At 44.4% G+C, this 21,218-nt stretch overlaps 1 protein-coding gene across 2 annotated transcripts in view; it reads left to right on the top strand.

Annotated features, from left to right (window-relative positions):
- The first annotated feature begins 1,964 nt into the window (after window positions 1–1,964).
- The window catches only part of MTHFD1 (methylenetetrahydrofolate dehydrogenase, cyclohydrolase and formyltetrahydrofolate synthetase 1), a 41,938-nt gene continuing 22,684 nt past the window's right edge, over window positions 1,965–21,218 (top strand). Inside the window, exons 1-9 of one of the 2 annotated variants that reach the window (XM_018082615.2) lie at window positions 1,965–2,091; window positions 10,427–10,511; window positions 12,835–12,894; window positions 13,580–13,633; window positions 14,004–14,140; window positions 14,269–14,369; window positions 14,687–14,823; window positions 16,211–16,322; window positions 20,897–21,024. In XM_018082615.2, the coding sequence (XP_017938104.2) occupies window positions 2,051–2,091; window positions 10,427–10,511; window positions 12,835–12,894; window positions 13,580–13,633; window positions 14,004–14,140; window positions 14,269–14,369; window positions 14,687–14,823; window positions 16,211–16,322; window positions 20,897–21,024 (855 nt within the window). In that variant the 5' untranslated portion in view covers window positions 1,965–2,050. Of the gene's footprint in view, window positions 2,092–8,368; window positions 8,437–10,426; window positions 10,512–12,834; window positions 12,895–13,579; window positions 13,634–14,003; window positions 14,141–14,268; window positions 14,370–14,686; window positions 14,824–16,210; window positions 16,323–20,896; window positions 21,025–21,218 lie in introns of those variants that run through there. The other variant, XM_018082614.2, reaches the window with a different exon arrangement.

Below are 21,218 nucleotides of genomic sequence, written 5' to 3'. Positions count from 1 at the left end.
TTATACAAATAACAGTACACATGGACAACTGCAGGGATCTGACTGGAAGCTGCACCTTCACCAGTTCTAATGGGATTACTTACTGCAAATACATCCCTTGCAGGCCAATGTTAGGAACCTGTTTCTCCCTCTTGACAGCTCCCATGAACTTCAGGCCACAATCTAAGCCTGAATCATTGCCCTCTTTTTGGCTAACCACTGTTTTGGTGACTCTATGTTGGACAAATGTGTTGAAATCCTGAAAAATAAGGACTACTTGTTATTATGCAAATAAGAATGAGAGAAGGGCGTGTAGTGATAGGACAAGGGTGAATGGCTTCAAAGTAAAAGAGGGTAGATTTAGATTAGATATTAGGAAGAAATTCTTTACTCGATAATTAGGTATTAGGAAGACATTCTTTACTTTGGAGAGTGTCCAAAGGAGGGCAATAAAGATGGTGAAGGGCCTTGAGGGGAAGCTGTACGAGGAGTGGCTGAGGGCACTTGGTCTGTTCAGCCTGGAGGAGACTGAGGGGAGATCCCATTGCAGCTACAACTTCCTCGTGAGGGGAAGAGGGAGGGGGTAGAAACTGAGCCCTGCTCTGTGGTGCCCAGTGAAAGGACCTGAGGGAATCGCTTGAAGTTGTGTCAGGGGAGGTTTAGGTTGGATATGAGAAAGGAGTTCTTCACCCGGAGGGTGGCTAAGCACTGGAACAGGCTCCCCTGGGAAGTGGTCACAGCTCCAAGCCTGACAGAGCACAAGAACCGTTTGGACAATCCTCTTGGGCACACGGTGTGACTCTTGGGGTGGTCCTGTGCAAGGCTAAGAGCTGGACTTGATGATCCTGATAAGTTCCTTCAGATCAGCAGATTCTGTGATCCTGTTGTGATAAACAAAGTCTCGAGTTTCTATACGTTTCGAATAATAGTTTATTATATAGTAAAAGCAAGCAGCCGGCTGGGTGACAGAAATGGGACCAGTTTCCCAAATCTGCACACCCCTACTACAGGGTACATTTAGTATTTATCTTAGCTACTTCATGCATATTAATTATATAATATACATACACATTCTACAGGTTTTTGCTAACTATTTAATATATGGGTTTTCTTACAGCTAAAGCTAAAAGGGTTATCTCTACAACCAGTCATAATTCATGCATTCTTGGACGAACAGGTACCTAAAGATTTACTAAAGTTCTACTATATTTTATTCTTAGGATAGTAAGGAGGTTTTAGGCCTCTTGACCTTGTGAGGGTCTGTTTTATTTCTTTATGGGGGTGTAATTAAGTTTTACAATCCGTTTGTTTTATTTTGATGTAATCACCCATTGGTTTCACGAATCACGATTATTTATATATCACAATGTGATCCTCTGAGCGTGGTGAGGCACTGGCACAGGTTGCCCAGAGAAGCTGTGGATGCCCCATCCCTGGAAGTGTTCAAGGTCAGGCTGGATGGGGCTCTGAGCAACCTGTCTAGTGGAAGGTGTCCCTGCTAATGGCAGGGGGGTTGGAACTAGATGATCTCTAAGGTCCCTTCCAACCCAAATCATTCTGTGATTCTATGATTCAGCTATTAGCTTCTTAGTCTTAGCATAACCTGTTATGAGTACCACAGGACATGAAACGCAGATTCTTCTTATGCTGACTCGGGATTTTCTTAAAGATACGTTTATGCATTCGCTGTGCAGGGCCCAGCCCCGGGCACCCCTCAGCCCCAACTCCCTCCGGGGCAGCCTCCGCCCTCCGCAGAGCCGGGACCAGGAGAGGCCGGGAGCGGCGCCCGGAGGCGTTCAGGAGTCCCTTTTGGCGGCCATTTCCCCGCGGGTCTCAGCCCCGCTGCCCTGCGCGGCGGGCGGGAGGAGACACGGCCCCGCCCCCGTGAGGGAGCCCGGGGCCCAGCGCTGCCGGGCGGGGCGGGGGCAGCGCTTGCGCGGCGGGGCGGGGCCGGTGCGCCGAAAGTTCAGGGCCACGTGGGGCGGGAGTGGGGCGGCCGCGGGGGTCGCGCGTCCCGCAGTCGCTCAGGGAGCTCGCCGCGCTCGGCCGCTGCTTCCCCGCCTCCTCCGCCATGGCCCCCGCCGAGATCCTCAGCGGAAAGATTGTCTCCGCGTACGTACCCGGGGCCGGCCGCCCGCCCTGCCCGCCGCGCTGGGCCGGGTTCCCTCGGGCGGGAAGCTCTGGGAGCCGCGGGGGTTTTGCCCTTCGGGGAGGAGCCGATGTGGTTGGGGAGCTGAGGAGCGCCCCTGCTCTGCTGGGGCTGTGGGGGCCGTTGCTCTGGCTCTGTGGGGGCGAATCAGGTTTGGAGGCGCCCTGAAGCTTTTTAACTGCGTTGCAGTCAAAGCTCGCTTCTTCTTGGCTGGAAACCGGGAGTTGTGAGATGTAGTACAGTGTTAAAGGTCTTCGGGAGAATGTAAAGTGCTGTCAGTGCCCCCTCCTCCCCAGAAAGCGGCGGTGAGTCTGCTGGGGTCCCTTTGGCAGCACCAGCCCCACAGAGCAGGTGGTGACCGCTCAGCATCGCTGTGCTGATGAGATTGAGATGAGATGAGATGAGTGCCTAGGCAGGTGTGAAGCCGCCGGCTGACCTACAGGCTCTCTGTGTGTGAGCAGGGCTGTTTGGGATGCAGGAGTTGGCAACATGTGCTTTAGGTATGGTCTCTGTTCATACGGTACAGGTGTTGATCATTCCTCTTAAAAACAGAATAAATTAATCCATGCGTGGGATAATACAAAGCTGAACGTTCACCGGTGTCCTGCCAAAGCTATTTGAAAGTTTTGGGAGACCTTAAAGGAAAAAGCTTCCTTGTACTTTTCAGCATTTACTTAACTGGTAAGCCCTGAGTATAGGTGAGCCTGTGTTGTGTCTTCTAGTTTGTTTGGTTTTCCTGCTGCCACTCTACAGGCACCTCTGATAAGAAAGCCAAATAAGTTTCCCTAACCCTAGGAAAATGCAGTGTAATGTTTCCATTACATTCTGTGCAAACAGAGTTTGGTTAGGTAGGTTCATTGGGTACCTCCTGTCTATAATCAGGGAATTCAGACAGAAAGGGTGAGTTTGAAATGGCATGAAGTAATCTCAGAGAAGCTGTTAGTCCTGCCCTTAGATATTGCTCTGGACAACACAGCTACATCTAACCAACAGTGGAGTGGTTCTGAAAAGTAGGCCTAATGTGCCCGGAATCTGAATATCCATGATGAAAGTCTGCCTGCGTATTTTTTACCTGGTAATTTTTGGGCCAGCACCAGCTGTGTATTGCAGTCTCTCAGCCTTATGTGCTTCATTCCACCTGATCCTTTTGGCAGTGTTGAAGCCAGCACACTGCAGTGCCTGTGCACGCTGCTGGTGGGAGTTAAGTGATTTGCCTGTTGGAGGTTTCTTTTCTGGCTTAGAAAGTGACCCTGAAGTGCAGTGGGTCCTTTCAAGCTACACATTATTGCTGTTAAAAGTGACTGGAAACCAGAAAGATGCTAGTTTGGGTACAATGAATGTGTTTTGAGCTTTCACGTTAAAACTTTTAGCTTCCTTGGCCGTGCATGTTGCATTACTTACTTTATTTAAATGTAAATTTATTTAAATTGGTGAATTTTTTTATAGCTGTTTTTTTCTGTATTATAGTAGCAGCTATAAACAAGCAGTTTTCAGAGATGGGGACATTCATGATGTGCAAATACCTGAGAAGAGGCATGAGCTTTTAACAGGCACATAGAGGAGAAAAAAGTTTGCTTAGCTTCCAGCACATCTCTAAGGTGTTTGGCTTGAATCTGTCTTCCAGAGTCATCAAATCTTGACCTGAAGGCACCACAAAATGAAAAAAATAATGGCAGCTGTCCTTCAGTTCCTTTATTTCTGCTGTATTTATGTCCAGTGTAGCAAAAACATCTTTTGCTCCACAGGAGTGGGCCTTGCCTAGTTCTGCCTTTTCCTAGTGGAGTATTTGAAGGAGGCTGGAGGAATTGGGCTATCTGCCCTGCAGACACCTGTACCTTTCTTCCAGATCACTAGAGTAAAGTGCTGGTCCAGAGAATTCTCATTATCCAGAGTTCATCTCCTGGTCAAGAGTCTGGCAGCAGCAGCAGAAGAAATGACAGGCATATGGTTGTTCTAAGAATTTTCACTCGAATTGCCTGTTGTAGAAAGGCAGTGTCCCTGACTTTTCATCAACTGCAAAACCTTTCCAGTCACTATCTTTTAGGGGGTGGGTTTTGTTACTTTACCCTTTAATCAGGCAAAAAAATTTATAAGTCAGACAGATATTGACAAATTAGGTGAATCAAACAAGTAGTGGTCTATCTACATAATTCTGTGTTTTTGTGTGTGTCTCAAATCTCAACTCATAATTATTGTGAACTTTCTTCTCCAGCCACTGAGCACCCCTTCCCCAGAGACAGGCAAAAGAAATACCTAATTCACAGTCACACCAGCTATTTAAACAAAAATCAGATAGATAGTGGCATTATAATTCTTGTAAAGAGAATAAATACTTTGAGAGAGTTTGCTTGCCTCTATAAATAAGGAAAACTTGATAAAGTTAATTTGCACCCTAAAGTCTTGGAAGGCTCAAAAAAGGTGCAAAGGAAAATTGACATTTTCAGTGGCTTTGAGTATTACCTTTGAGGATAGTGAATGTAGTTAGGTTGTGGGTGGGAAGGAGAACACAGAAGACGTGGTTTTCTGTACAGGATTTTAGTGTTGATGTTAATGCATCTCTCAAAGGCTGCTTCTCTCAGTACACACAAACTCTTGTGCCGGAACAGTCTGTGAAAGATATTAAATGTTGGATGGGTTATGCATCAGTCTGAGCTGGCTAGTTACCTCAGGCAGGCTTTCCTCTACTTGTCTGAGTGGCTGTTTAGTAATTAGTCGTTAGATTTTGCTACAAGTTAAATTTGCCTTATTGGCAAATGAGTTGCAAGAGACAAGTTATTGTGTAACAGCACAGTAAACAAATGATTAGTAAGGGGAAGAGAAGCAGTGCTTTAAGTATGCAGAATATGGAGCGTTGAAGGTAATAAAACTACAGTGTTATACACCTTTTATTGCTAGTATTCCCTGAAAAAAAACAACCTTTGTTTCTGTGTCTGAAATAGATACTCAGAGTAAAACATGGTTGTGGCTCTTCTTTACAGCTTATATCCACTGCAGTGAGCTGTGTGTTCACTCTTTACCATCTGAAGGAGCCCAGGTTTGGAAACCTCTGGCTTGGCCTGAATTGGTTGATAGCACCAGGAATGGACCAACATTCCTGGTCCAGAAGAGTGGCTGATGAGTCGTGATGACAGGGAAGACTTAACAGCCCTCACAGTCACTAGGGATAGGAGAAGTAGTGCTTTGAGTTTAAAGAACTGGATATAACAATGGTCAGGCTCAGCTTATAACTGGAGGTAACAGTGCAGTAAACAATTCCTCAGCATTTTCAGACTGGAACTCAAAATTTGGAGTTCCTATTGAAACTCCAGGTAAATGTGTTCTGAACTGAAAAGTTCCCCTATCTGTGAGATCTCATTTACCAGATCCTACCCAGAATGTTTCAGGCTTGCACTGAAGGATGCCACACTATGGATGTGCTAAATTAAAGTGAACTGTCAGTGTCACTGGGTGGCCCCAATTATGAGCAAGAGCCCCTTGTGTTTGGTGCTGTGCAGACACAGAATTTAAACAAAATGGGGCCCTGCTCTGAAGAGGTGATAAGGTAAGAGAAAACACTGTCTGATGGACAACAGGGTCACAGTGCTGTGATCTGTGCACCAGGCTGGATGGAAGGGAAAGAACATTGTTCCTTTGGGGAACGAATAAAATCTCACTGTCGCTCCTTGTGAAGACAAAGCATTGTAGAAGGGCCTAGAGTATTGTCTGGAATGCCTGCAGCCCCACAAAGGTGGATTGAGTCTTTATCTGTTTCTCATGTGTTTTCCTCTAATTAAATCACCTGATAGTTGGGTGTTGTACGAAGTATCCGTTTTGGGAAGCAGACCTGGTTAGAGTCATTGATGTTGCAGCATGGAAAGCTGATCATGACAGTTCGTGGTATCATTACTCATCTTTGGGGCAAACTCTTCTAAGTTTTAAAGACTCACCTTTATGTTAAAGTTAAACTCTGTTGTTCTGTTGGCAGCCAGCCACATTTAGAAGTGCCTCAATTGCTGCCTCTCCCATCCCCTACAGATGATTGCTTTTGCAATTCAGACCCACATTTAGATTTGTTTGTAGACCACCTTGGATTAAAATTCCAGACATGATGAAAAAGTATCTAAAAAAGCAAAAACATCTTCATGTATTTATCTGGTCTGAAGAAGGCTTGTGAAAATATTTGAGCTGGCACAACCAAAAAAGTGGTTAAAAGCCTTGGGAGTGTGGAAGTGGTAGAAAGTAGCAGACAGTTCTCCTAGGAGATAATGACAAGTGTGCCAGGATCATGCAGTGGTGGAGCATGAGACAGAAGGGTGGGAGACTTGTGAACTGGTTCCAACTCTCTTGTCTAAGTGGTGTCTTCCCTCAACTGGAGACATCTGTTGAATTGCCAGCTGTGATGGACTTTCCCAAGGCATTTTCCATCCCAGTGTCACTTCATTCACACAGCCAACCTGTGACTCCCATGAGGAGAGACTCCTCATTAGGGTACCAGTGGGGTGTTTTGTGGTGTGGTTGCTTGCAGCCTCTTCGCAGCGTTTGAAGGTAATGCAGTTGTCCTGTGCTAGGACGTGGTGCCACGGTGGCTTGGAGAAGGGAAGGCTTGTTTCTCCATGCTACAGTGTTTATTTGTCGTGGGAGAAACAGAAGGTGAGCAGTGGCAGTGCTCCAGGCTGTAAGGAGGAATGGCTGCAGGGACAACAGCTGTGACCAGGATGGTGCAGGACCTGGGGAGGACCATCAGCCTCATACAGCCATTTCTGCAGGGCTGCAGCAAGAGCGTTTCTGCTGCATGTTTCTGAAACCCTTGGGGAATCTATGATCCAGGCAGTAAGGCCAAACCCTCCTCTTTTGGGGACAGGCATCTTCTAGAACATCACTGTCTCTGAGGAGGTGTTTGCCAGGTCCTGTGTTCGGCAGCATCACATAGACCCCGGACCCTATTACTCACAGAAGGGACAGAAGCACAGCCTGATGTCACCTTCAGTACAGTGCCACCAGATGAGCAATGTGTGTACATAATCCCACAGGTGTGGGGGGGAGTTTCTGCCTGGCATGGGAGCTGTGCTTCTCTCTCCATTTGCAGCAGAGCTGGAGGAGTGTGGTTTGTCCTTTGCTGTTCTGGGAAATTCACTTAATGAATTTAAATTCAAGTCACTGTTGCAGCCTAGAGAAAGAAAGGCTAACAAGTTCTTTAATCTTTGGAGCTGGCTGTTGCACTGTATGCTTAGAGCCATGTGCTGTCCTTGACCTGTGTGGACCCTGGACTCTTGTTTGCTGTGTGAGTTTGTTTGTGGAAGGGCATATGGGCACAGGAAGGGTCTCAGTCAGAGTGAAGGCTTTTGGAGAAACAGCCACAGAGAATTGCAAATTTTTTGTTTGAAGACTTAAAAGAATTTTCACATAGCTAGTAAAAAAGTGGTGTTGGTTTATCAATATGAACTTTTATCTTTGGGAAGACCTGCAGACTGTATCTCTAAATAGCTGCTAAACAGTCTTGCAAAGATTGTTTTATAAGGTTTTTGTAAGTCTGCAGAGTTAAAACAAGAATTTCTTCATTTTTCCTTAATTTTCTCTCAAACCTTTGCCCCTGAGGCTTTTGTGGTCACTGGAGAGCAGTGGTGCCTAACACTAGGTGGCTGTCTAACAAGTGATTTCTTGATTCAAGGCTCCTAAAGCAAATCAGCACTGACAGCACCACTTTCCTGTGTTTGTGTGTTACCTTTCTTCTGTAGCTTGAAGGGGAAGTGAGCTAGGGCCTAATTACAGAAAATGGCAGCAATGTGAATAGATGCGGCTCCTGAGGGTAAAAACACACCACAGCCCTGCTCCACAGAGGGCAGGGGAAATTGGGTGGGCTTGTTACTCTTCAACTGAGAGGACTGGAATAAAAGTAATACCTAGACCTGGGACCCTTTCCAGCTGTCTGTCCCTTATGAGGGCATCATAAATTGTAATACATTTCATGTTTGTTTGCATTTCTTTTTGTTTGCACACACCAGTGCTGCCTTTTCCTTACTGAAACACTAGAGACTGTTCTCAAAAATAGTTCCCTCTAAGAGCTGCCCACAACCCCAGCTCACAGACCATGTGCAGGGGCCTTCTGATGCTCCTTGGGATTGTTTTGTTGTTGTTACAGGCTGTTCGTGACCCAGCTCAGGTGCCTTCACTAGGGGCTTACAGCCGGACTGTAAGGAGAGGCAGTTGGTGATTTTGCTGCCCAGGAGATGAACTTTTGTCACTTAAGCACGAAGAATTGCTAGGACAAGCCTTGCTATGACACTATTCTCTGAAATCATCAGCCAGTTTTGGTGTCAAGTCATCTTGAGGTAATAGCCAAAGGAAGCCTCGGAATTACTGTTTCTTAACTAAGGCTGAAAACAGCCTCTTCTGCTGAAACTTGTTAAGAGACACTGAACCACTTGGCCAGACACCTATAAATACTCTGAAGCTGCTCCTTAGTTGCAGCAGAGCTCTGACTGTGTGACTTGGGATGCAGCAGGAGAGATGTATGATTTGGGATATAGCTGGAGACTGTGATTCCCCCTGACATGAGACTGGGAACAGCCTTAGGGCTGCTTCTGGCTGGGCCAGCTGCAGCCACCCCCTGGGATCAGTGCTGCTGGGTTGCAGCAGAGCGTGTACTGCTCCCATTTCCCTGTCTTCCTGCCTCTGACATTTCTGATTTGGAGCTTATAGTTGCAGGGTAGAGTTGGCTTCACTGGCTTTTTGTCATCCTGCAGTTTCCCCATGTGGCAGGAATCGCAGCCTCCCAGCTGGTGTCAGCTGCTTACTCTGTCCCTGTACCCTTGCTGTTCACATTTTTAATGAACTGGCAGCCCCAGCACATCCTCCAGTCTGGGAAATCTGGTTCCGCTTGGGAGGTAACAGATCTGGTGATACTCATTTGAGGGTAGAGCAGCATGAGGAGACCACCTGTGTTTTAAATGGAAGGGTGTTTGGCACAGGGTGGATTTGTTAATTGTGATGGTGGCACCTTCTCATCTCTGAGAATAACGGGTACAACATGGGCTGGAGATCATGTGGAGGACAGACCTCTCAAGCCTCTGATGTCCTGTGGGGTTTTGCTTACCTGGCTTTTGCTTCTGAGTATTTCTTACATGTGCAGTTCAGTGCCACAGCCTCCTTTCAGTGCCATGAGCCCATAAGATGGTCAGTTGTTCTCTCTGAACCCCAACTGCCTCTGGTGAGGACACAGAGTGGTGGTGCTGGTCTACACCTGGGCTTTTGACAGAATTTCTGATTTGAAAAAGCAAGTTGGGCCTGGCACCAGGACCTCTTCCCTTCCACCTTCCCTGGTGAAGGATCATGCATGTGGGGCCAGAGAGTGGTTGAGAAATTAGCAGTGCAAGGATGGGGGAAGGTGGTGACTTTTGAGTGGCTTTTTGCTTTCTGTGGCTAACCTGTCAGTGATGGGTACTCATCTCTAAAACATTCCCTAGTAAACTATGAGTTTACATCCGAGCTAGAGTAATTAATCAATGAATCCTCTCATACTCTGTTTCAAAGTTGTGTTTTAACAACTGTATTCTTAAACTTGCCTTTACTGAAGAGTTGATCTGAGCTGTGCGCCACGATTTAGCTACCTTTCCTCACTCCTGTCCACCTCCCATTCTCCTTTGTGCTTTCATGGCAAAATCTTGGTCTTGTTTGGAAGCCCTTGGGCTGGGGGCATTTTCTCACTCAGAAGCACATTGGGGGCAGGAAGGTGCATGTAGCACTGCAGCCAGTCCAGCCTGGGTTAGGCCAGGCAGACAAGAAATAGAAATGCATAGTATTGACCAGCTGCAAAAGAGGGGTATCTTTGAGTACCTCCTGCTTGTTTAGTTATTTTCCAGATTTTTACCATTGTAGATTCATCATCCTTTACCAGGACAGTATGTGTGACAGTCTTGACTGGTGCCTGTGGAAGACAGGTAATTTCAGTACAGCATATGTGGAAAGAGGAGTTCCTTTTGAGAAGGGAGTTTGAAATTCATGGGGTTTCCATGCCAGTTTTTGAACTTTTTTTTACCCTTGTATCCTGTGTGACCATGAACAGGAGGGTGAAGCAGCACAATGTGGACTTAAAAAAAAATTATTTAGATACGTTTGAATGAACCTGGTTCCAAAGTGTCTTAATCATTTATGGACATCAATCTTATTTGGACATTGCTGGGACTTGTGTACTCAAGGCATAACTATGTGTTTGCCAGTCTGCCCATCTGTCACCTTTTCAACTCATGACTTATCACTGTATCAGAAGTCAGTCCCTTGATTAACTTCTACTTTTTTTTTCTTTTTTCTTCCCCTCTTCAGGCAAGTGAGAGACAGACTGAAGCAGCAGGTTCTTGAGATGAAAGAGAAATTTCCAGGCTTCAGACCGGGACTCGCAATTTTGCAGGTATTGTTTTCTTTAATGACAGCTACAGAAAATCTGAGTTGCTTTGCAATGGTAAGTGCACAGCTGATGAGCTTCATCAAAGCTGGCTTGCAGTGGAAGCATTTTATAAGGAACAGAAGACCAGAGTTCTCTGTGGGACGGTAACACAGTTCTGCAGTGTCTTTTCCCAAAGTACTGGGGCCCAAAAACATTTCTGGGTTTTTCAGTTGTTTTTTTTTCTTCTGTCAGACCCTGTTCTCTGTTTGAGTGTTGTGTTTGTGAAATGGTGAAAGTAAGCTGCTTGCCTATTAACAGTGCTTGTAGACTCTGTTCCAAGTCTCTGCACTTGAGTGAGCCCCAAAGGCTGTCAGCTTTCAGAGATGTGTTTGTAGCAGAAAACTTCCAAGTGGGGTGTTTATTAAGGGATTTGGTCTGCTGTTGTGTCGGAACGTGGAGACATAAGAGGGGCAGAGGAGGGGAGAGAACCCAACCAAAACTACCTTTGACCAACATGGCTTTGAGTGCAGGGGATGAAACAAAATCCCATTTCTGAATTGGATGTCTGTCAGAAGTGTGAGTAAGTGTTAGAGTCTACACAGAAGTGCTTGCAGAGATAAAAAACACTCAGTCAATACAAGGATCTGGCCTGTGTTTGGCAGAACTTTTTTGCCCTTGCAGCTGTAAAAAATGGAAAGCCTTTATGCTTATATCAGAAGGTGAGTGGCAGTAGCACGTGTCATGTAACAGGAAGGAACTGTGTGTCCACAAAGGAATGTAAGTGGCTGCTTAGAGAAGTGACTTTTGTTCTTATTGAGTGTTTTGGGCTCCTGCAGAGCTTTTGGTGCCTGTCTGAGAATTCTAGTGCTGATACCACCATAGAACACAAAGGCCACGCTCCTCTTTGATGCCAGAAACAAATTTGTGTTTGTATTTTGGGGGTTTTTTGCTGGTTTTGTTTTCCACTGGCTTTAAGAAGGATGTCTCTAGAGAAGATTTGTCTTCAGGTGCTTAGAAGGAAGTAGGAAAGTTGTTTAAATAAAATTAATTAAGGAATGCTTTGATGAAAGTTGCTGAACTGTTGACCTCATGAACTGTCTTCAAAAATTGTTGTCTTATTGGGTTATTGGATTTTTTTCATGGCCTGTGCTGTCTTCAATCCTGGATTATCTCAGAGTCCTTCACAACCTGTAAAGCTCTTTGGCTGTCTGACACTTTTGTAAGCTGCCAAACAGTCTGGGCTTGGAGTTCATCTCTAATACTGATATTCTGCTGTTATCCTTCAGTGAAGTCAGGACAATGAGCTGTTTCTGATATGTAGCACCCCACACAACATGTGCTCTTTTCTTGGGAGGCATCTGGTGTCCTCTGAGCTCAAAAAAAACAAAGTCAGTTAATCTTTATTGTTTTGCCCTGTAGTCAGGAACGTCCCCATTTGCACAATATCTGTGTTGTGTTTGCTGACATCTACTGATGCTCGCACTCTTCCTTCATTTCTGCCCTGTACAAGGCATACCTTTTCCTAAATCCATCAGATTTTACAGGGGAGACAGCCCCTTTGTCTATACCTGGGGAGGAAGAACCAGTGTTTGCTGGGTGATCAGTCAATACAGTCACCCCTGCAGCTTGTAAATCCGTGTGAGAACCAGGGATGACTGTACCAGGGAACGGGGTTTCAAGAGTTTGCTTATCAGCTTTTCCTTATTTTCCCCTCATTTTCTTAAGGTTAGAAGGAGTATTACCTTTAACAAAGCATACTGGATGATGCAAGCTGTCTCCTGAAAGGCAGTTATATTGGAAGCACCCAGTACTGCCAAAAACTACAGGCATTTGTTCCACTTGCTGCTTTCTCTTTGTGCATCACTTTGTTCTTATTTTGTTTTTTGCTTGGCAGGAAAATTCTCAAGGTTTGAAACAGCAGTGGAAGAAATGTCTCCATCAAAGCACACATATGTGCATAAAATTAGGATTCTTGGGTATCAAAGAGGCTCAACTTATCTGAGAGCCTTAATCAGATAATTGAATGTTATCAGCACCTGCTGATCATGATAATTAGTTAAGGATTTAACTTTCTCAGATCAGATGGCAGGGAGTATTTTCTGCTTTGGAGACCACTGTGTTTCTAAGGTTTTTCAACAGGTGCAAATGTTTATTTAGGAGATCAGACAACTTGTCTTTAACTGCCTCTTAGCTCCAGCTACTTATGGCCTCCATCAGTGTCTTTTAGTTATCCAAGAATACCTCTCTCTCCTTGATGTAGCTCCAAGGAAGCTGAGGGTTAAGCCCATCTCAGCCTGTGTCTGGGTCTCTATTCTGTGCTGTGATTCAACTGTCTTTTCATCCTTAGGTTGGAAATCGGGATGATTCGAACCTCTACATCAATATGAAGCTGAAGGCTGCTGCTGAGGTAATGCCCAGACTTTTAGTACTGCTTTTTACCTTCCTAGAGTCAGTCAAATCTGATTATGAAAATCCAGATGCAAATCAAATAGTTTTGTCTAAGCTTTTCCCAAGCTTTGCCCATGTTGGAGAAACCAGTGTTGGCCTGAATTCTTTGTTATAAGGACGCAGTGTATTTGTGTAACCTGAGAGCCAGGTGGGGTGCACTGGTCACAGCAGCATGAGCTGGTGCCACTTTGTATGTGATCATCACAGATTACATGTGTCTGAAGTGCTGATGCTCTGTCTTTCCTGGCCTGTGGCCTTATGCCACAAGTTGCCTTGTGTCTATCACTGAGTGGTACCTTACATGCTACAGCAGGGCAGAAACATAGTTGAGTCCCCATTTCCCTAGGTGATACCTGGCATCTTCCCTGCTGGCATTTCAAGGCAATCTGCTGTCAAGCAAAGATGATGTTGTTCATGTCAAAAGGTGAATAGGACAGTTAAAGAACGGACCAATCTAAGCAGGCAGAGCACTAATCTTTTTCTTGGTGGTGTTTCTAAATAATAGGATTGTAGCCACAGAAACAGGAGATAGACCTGGGAAATGTGACAGAACACAGCTGTGTTTGAGCTGGATAGAAAGATTAGCCAGATCAATCAAATGTCAATTCAGAAATGAGATAATTTGTTGTTATTCTCATTTGCAGATTGGGATCAGTGCCAATCACATAAAACTGCCAAACACAGCAACAGAAGCTGATGTAAGTAATATAACCAAGTGATGAAAAAACATATAACTTTGGTGTTGAGCTCAAGATACGAACTTATATTTGCCCTGTCATTGGATAAAAAAAGACCACTTACCCGTAGATATTAAGTCATGAGAAAAGAGCTGGAACCTGTTGAGATGTTTGGGTTTTTTAAGAAAACTAAAACATTACAATGTAAAATTTAGGGGCTTTAACAGCTTTTTTTTTTTTAATTAAAAATGTGAGTGATATGTATTGTTGAGTGGAAAAACTAAACGTAAAGTGCGTATCTTTTAATCCAGGTAGAATGATGTTTTTTCCTTTACATCAGTCATGTTTCAGGTTATCAACCATTAGTTTTTTTGGTCTTTGCTTGTTGTAGGTGCTCAAGTGCATTGCCTCTTTGAATGCAGACCCTGCTGTTCATGGCTTTATAGTGCAGCTGCCACTCGACTCCGACAAACCCATCAACACGGAAAAGATAACCAATGCTGTTGCACCTGAGAAGGATGTGGATGGGTAAACTGACTCCACCCCTGGAGAGCACGACAGCTACTCCAGAAAACCCTTTGTTGTTTTTCCTTTTCTTTTGAATGGTGGTTGTGGGGCTGGGAATCTTACTTGGCCTTTATTCTTTCAAAATGCAGCTTAAGTAGCATCAATGCTGGGAAACTCTCTAGAGGGGACCTCGGAGACTGCTTTATTCCGTGCACACCAAAGGGATGCATGGAACTTATCAGGCAGACAGGTAAGGAGGCTTCCATACATTATTCATGAGTGCAGTGATCTTCAGTAAGTGGAGAAGCTACGCACATTGCAAGGCTGTGCTTCACATTGAAACTTCTGTCGAGATGCCACATTTCCTTTTAAGTAGTAAAAGAACTAGTTTTAAAACAGTTTTTCCTTCCTCCCTCCCAACTCACACACAACAAAGAAGAAAAATAGTGTTCTGAAGTACCAGGGCCGGACTTAAACGGACCAAAAGACTCCAGAGCAGTCTGAGTTAGTTTGTACTGGGATGCACAATGACCTGTGTTTACTCTCTCCCGACTCTCTGTGGCGCAGGTGTCCAGGTCACAGGGAAAAGAGCCGTAGTGATCGGTCGCAGTAAGATCGTTGGTGCTCCCATGCACGACCTGCTGCTCTGGAATAACGCAACAGTCACCACCTGCCATTCCAAGACCTCCACCCTGGCTGAGGAGGTAGGAACAGGCTGGAGGTGTTTGATGTGCATTGCTGCTCAGTGTCTTGCTGCTCTGAGTCATTAGATCTGGGGTGTCTTTCATCTGAAACAGTTTCACAGTCCTGCTCGCTGCATGGTTGTGTAAATACTTCTGCTGGAATAGCATCCTGATTATTTTTGGCACTTAATTAGAGGGGTTTAATTATAACAATAAAATTATTATTTTTGGGTTTTTTGAGCAAGGGCTGAGATTTAATTATCCCTTCCTAATCTCTGTGTAGGGACTGGCAAGACAGCATATGTGTTTGGCTTTTGTTTTTTTGGTTTTTTTTTACCAAAAAGACCAAGTGGTCTTCTACTCTAATGGCTAAGAAATGCTAGGCCAAATGATTTCTCAGTTGGTTTGTTTTTTTCAGTCTATTTTCTATCACTGGGAGTTGGTACCATTTTCCTCTTTAGCAGTGAGAGTGGCAGAAATAGTGTGTTGCTGTGCTGCCACCTACTTGGATTTTGTAGAGCCATCAACACTGCCAGGCTCTGTAGGCAAGTATTAAAGCTGAAAAGGGAGTAGGTGTATTTGAATATAACTCACAAAGATCAGAAACGCTGCAATGCTTCATGCCATTAAGTTGCTGTTCAGTAAGACCATCATTAGGTTGATTAAAAATTGAAGTGCTGATTCTTAATGAAATCTAAAAAATAGCTTATCTCCCTTGAAGATTAAAAGAAGAAAATTCCAAGCGATAGCAGCTTCCGAAGCAAACATGAATGAAGCAATGCCAGGAACTGACAAGGAGCTTTAGTCAGAGTCTTTAACACCAGCTTCATGACCAGATCTGTCAAATTCAGTACTCCCTGAACACATATTAGTGCTGAAATACAGTCAGCTTCCCCTGGAGTTGTGTGTTACAGAGTCCTGGACATGAAAACCACGAGACAGTGCTGCCACAAGTGAAGTGCTGCCTGGTTCTGTGCAGGGGTTGTTCTTGGCTGCTGTCTGATGAGGGCTGGGTATATTTCTAGCACTGAATGTACAGGGATGTTTGAAGGGAGGAAGGGAAGAATATGCAGAAAGCTTTAATTTTATCTAAATGTAGTCTATATGATCCACTTGGGAATCATGGAGGAATTCAGAGGAGGTTTTGAAGTGTTGACTAGCAATAGTTCAGGGTAGGAGTGTGAAAATAAGCCATAATTTCTGGCTGCAGGATTTTCCCCTTGCCAAGGAACTGCCAGCTACTCTTTTAATTGCTGACAATGCCCTTCCAGCCCTCTGATGGCAGTGGGTGAGCACAGTTTCACTGCAGTTGCAGCTAATCTGAGTTGCTGCTGAAGCAGCTCTGCGTTTTTCCACTGCTGGTGTGATACGCAGTTGTTTATTTGTTGGGTTTTTTTTGTTTTAATAGGTTGGCAAAGCTGATATCCTGGTGGTTGCAGCTGGTAAAGCTGAAATGGTAAAAGGTGAATGGATCAAGCCTGGAGCAATTGTAATAGACTGTGGAATTAACCATGTGCCAGGTGTGTGGGTAATGTATAAGGAGTGGGGATGTGTTTATTTGTATATAAATGCAGTTGCTAAGTAAGTTCATGAATACTGTTTCCTTGGTGTTTCTAGTCCATGTGGACTTCTTTATCTTCTGTCTTAAGCAATGATGGCAATCTCTGAAGATGCCAGAGAAAAAAAAAGCTGGTCTGAAGTACTGCCCTAAAGCAGATCAGTGACAGTTTTGATTCTGCCTTCAACAAGGCTGATGATTAATAGAAGAAAGAGGAGGCCTAGGAAACATTACAACAGAATATCCAACTACACACTAAAGTCTTGCTGCTCTTGTCACTTGTGAGTGTATGGCTTTGCTGTCATTACTTTGCAGTTAGATCTCATGAAGCTGTTCTGTTTGAGATACAGAAATGACAAGCAGTCTCTTAAAGTAGCTGTGGGTTTGTTGAATCACAGCATTAATTTCTTAGGCTTGAATGGCTGTTATCTTGAAACAAAGCAGATTCTGCAAGAGTATTGGTGACAGTGGCTCTGGCATAGAATAAAGTGCTTTAACATAATGGATTTTAGGGTAGGGTTTCACTTAGCTACTCCTTCCTTATAGAGGAGGTACAGACAGTCTGGCAATTTCTGTTTTCATCTCGTTTTAAATCCAAATTACAGATATTGAATGATATGGAAAATTAGTCACTCTCTCTGTGCTACACCCACAAGGCTTTTAAAAGGTAGTTTTCATAATTAATCAGTCATTTTGTTGCCATTATTTAACAGAATGTAAAGAAATTTCTGTTCAGCAGTCTTGTTCCTCAAAGGTGACATTGAGCTGCATTTAAAAACATTGGTCCTCAGTCTAATTAAAATTAAAAAGTCATCTACTGTTACCATTTGTTGCTGGGTGTATTTGTTCCAAGTTACCCAAACTTAGGCTATTTGCCAAAACCCACAGGGTCACTGCTGATGTGCATGAAGCAGAATGGCTCGGAGTCTCCCCAACTGACATGTTGCAAATAAAACCACCACTGTGTTTCTGACATATGATGGTATGACCTTTTTTTTTTCAGGCATGACATGAACTGCATCTCTGGGGACACGTCCCTGTTCCTTTGCAATTAGCCTGCCTTGGGCAGTGCACTGACATCTGAGCTTCCAGTGCACCCAGCCTAGTCTGTGTCGCACGGAATGCGCTCAGTGGCAGTGTGAGACTCAGGGATCAGGGCTTGGTAGAGTACTGTGGAAATTGTCACATTTCAAAATGATGGATGCCACAGACCTTTTTTTTTTTCTTTTTCCCCTCTGGTTTTCTGAAGCTGCTGAGTTTTTTCTTGCCGCCTTCTTCCCCTCTGATAGGTTGCAAAAAAGTTTTCAGATGAGTCCTGTGGGAAATCAGTGCTGGAATTGCAGGGCTACAGAAAGAACAGCAGCCAGTTTGACAGCTTCTCCAGCTAAATCCCTGTACAGATAGAATATTGGTGATAGCTGTGGTAATGCTTTGATGTGAAGGGGTGAGAAAGAGCACAGTTGCCATACATTTTACCACAGGTGTAAGTGCCCCTACCTAGGTGCCTCCTAGATCTAGCTGTGAGTTGCAGCTGGAAGACACGTCAATCTCTGGATATGCCTTTACTTTGCTAGTCAGGGTACCCTCTACAGGCAGATCCCAAATGATATGGTGTGTCAGGACACTAACTTCATGCAGTCTTGCCAAGTTGGGAGTTAAATTATAGCCATGTAGCACCATACAAATGCAACTGTCGTGCTTTTGAATGGAGGATGGCACATATACTCCCAAGGGTGCCAGTTTGGAGGCTAGAATAGGCAGTTTAGGCACGTCTGGCTTTGTGTTCATATGTACTGCAGCTGAATTTTTTCCAGATCTCCAAGTAGACAGAGAGGAAGAAAGGATCTCCTGAAACCTCTATTAGAGTAGACAGGTGTGTCTTACTTTCCAAGCTGGATTGTATTTGTTTTTCTCTCCCCACTGCTGCAGTTGGAGGGTTAGTCCAGCAAATGCTCTGAATGCCTTATTCCAAGCCTGTAGAAATTGCTCTACTACAGAAAGGGAAAGCAATGCAGGCTGAAGATATTCCCAGAGATGGCAGTGCCTCTGGAGTGTCCCTCTCTGGGTCCTAATAGAAGAAGCAACTCTGTTCAAAGTCTTCCTCTGCTATGGGATTTTGCAGCCTTTGCTAACAGGGAGCCTTGAACAGTGGGGTGTGAGAGCAGCAAAGGAGGATCAACCTCTGTGGATCTCAGTGCCATGGCCTTCAAACAGCAGAGGAGCTAGAAAGATGTAGAAAGCCTTGACTTGCTTCTGTGTTTGTACCTTCATGCACTGAAAATCAAGCTGGCATCACCAGCATATTGAATCAGTCTGTGTTGGATCCCTTACGAAACACCCTTCCCAGTGGTGTCCAGGAAAAGAAACACACTTCAAGCAAGGTGGCCTTGTGCTATAGATGAGGGTCATGTATGGTCTTGTGTGTTTGCAGTCATATATCCACCAGAAACCTGTTAGTTGCATGTACATTGGCACAAGTTTTCTTGGAAGTCATGGGGATATTCACAGCCCTTGCCTGGTGAAAGTAGGGCTGTGAATTAGTTCCAGTCCAGAAGCTGCAGTCAGGCTGTCTCTCATGCAGCTGTCTCTGGAGATCATCATGCCTATTCATTCCATGTGTGTAGGCATGTCCTTCACTTCTTTGATCTCAAAGTCCTTGGTTGTTCTCTTTCATGTCATGTAGCTGGCAAGAGAACCTACAGGGCCAAAGAAGACACATGCACTGGGAATGGTTATAGTGTCACTGCTACTCCCTGTAACTAGTTTGTATTTTTTTAAAAGTGGGATGATGAATATTGTGAAAGGTTAAGTTATGGGGAGAGATGGCAAATCTTGAATGTGAGCTGTCCTTCAAAGAATATTTTACAGGTAATTGAATAGCTCCTAAGTTGTGCTCAGCCCTGCTGGGGTGAAGTGCAGATGCAGAAGCAGGGACTGGGGGGTTGTTTGGCTTCTGCTCATCTGTGTCTGTGTAACAGATGAGGCTGTTTGTGTTTGGAGTGCCTGCTTCTTTGCTTCATTCTTGGTCCTGGAGTCTTCCTGGCCAGGGTGGCCAGTAAGCCTGCTTGGCATCCTTGGAAGAAAATAAAGTTACATTATTTACCTTGTGCAGCCTTAATTAGACTGGTCTCTAGGCTGGAAAGCCGAACTGGTCTGCTGTTCTGGGCAGCAAAGCTAACAGTGGCTGTAGAAACACTGGTTAACAACTGTGATGTTGTTCAGGCTTTGAGCTTTAGGGAGAAGAAGTGTTGCTTAAAACACAAACAGAGCAAAGCATCCAAGCTGCTAATTGCCAGTAACAATGCAGCTAAAAATTAGTGTAGGCAGGAGCTGCTCTTGTTCTCCCTTTGGTTTTAACATAATCAGCTGTTTAGGAGTTTGGTTTCTCTTCCATTCCTCCCCCTCACCAAATGTATGGTAAAGTTATTGATTGTGTTCTGTTCAAACACACACACATTGTATGCAATATAATATTTCAATATAACAACATTAAAATCTATCTTCAGGTTTTTCATGCTGCTTAGATGTTCCCTAGAGTCCTTTATCTGAAATGAGAATCTGCCATTCCAGGAGAAACTTAAATTTTCTGCTTTCATGTGCTATAATCAGTGGGTTTCTTGGATGACTGTGCTAGTTTACTAACACGGTTTATCTTTTTCTCTATGGGGGAGCTTAAAGGTCACCACTGGAAAAAAAAAGGGCTATATCTGCTTCTGAATTGTCAGATCATGTAGTGCAGCGGGATGTAGCAAACTTTTTTGCCAGAGAGAAAGGAGATTATTCTACTGAAGCTCTCTTAAGCCACCTGTGAGGTTTGTTTTGACAAGACTGATCTCTGTGAACTGCAGTATTTACTGGTCCATCGTTAAAATAGCAATGACTGATTGAAAAGCTCAGCACTTTGTCTTCAGTTCCTCTAAAGGCAGGTGATTTTATTCAATATTAAGACCCAGGTGTCCAAAATGGAACAGATCAAATGTAAACCTGGGGTTTTGGAACAAGTCAGTCATGTTTCTTCTCTCACCTCCTTCTAGACCATTGGTTTATATCTCCTTCACACTGTAAGCTGTACTAATCCTTCAGAACAGTACAGCAAGAGCTGCAAAGGGATGGTTCAGGTGACATCTCTGTTGTACATCCCATTTGTTTTATTACTGCACAGATACAAAACTTGCACTGTGCTTTGGTCCCTCTGCATTTGTTTTGGAGTCATCTTCAGGCTGCCCTGGGGGCCATGTTCCACTAAGAAACAGCTTGTATCCCCCAGGAAAGGGAGTTCTGTGTGGCTGAGGATAAATGGTGCTTAATGGGAGGATATGTTGCACGAGCTATTGACGCTGTCGGAGTTAACTACGGTAACAACTTCCTCTTATGATGTTGTTTTAGCTTTTTTTATCTTACTTAGCAGCTTCCTGGGTACACAGCTTCTACTTTGTTTACTCCAGCTGAGGAAAAGACTTCAACTTCAGTTAGTGCTGTCTCCTCTTGTTTTGGTGAAATGTGATTTGTAAATTTACTTTCTCCTTGAATCCCCAGACAGCACAAAGACCAGTGGAAAAAGAGTTGTGGGAGATGTGGCGTACAATACAGCAAAGGAAAAAGCTTCCTACATCACCCCAGTTCCTGGTGGCGTTGGGCCCATGACTGTGGCCATGTTAATGCAGGTACATGGGCAGACTGTGACGTTGTGATCATCTCCTCTGTGTTTGGCTTTGGGATATGTTGCTGCTGACCCACCAGCACACTACCAAAGCAACTGGTGCTTCCTTCTTGCTCTTACAGAGATCTATCTAGGATTTCCAACTTCTAGTCCAGACAATTGGGATTCAGTTAACTGAGGACAAAGATGGGCTTTAAG

Source organism: Manacus vitellinus, unplaced genomic scaffold, assembly GCF_001715985.3.
Source record: "Manacus vitellinus isolate BGI_N305 unplaced genomic scaffold, ASM171598v3 scaffold_6_pilon, whole genome shotgun sequence".
Taxonomy (NCBI): domain Eukaryota; kingdom Metazoa; phylum Chordata; class Aves; order Passeriformes; family Pipridae; genus Manacus; species Manacus vitellinus.
The sequence above is the reverse complement of the archived record's forward strand: the minus strand, read 5'-3'. Positions and strand labels throughout refer to the sequence as shown.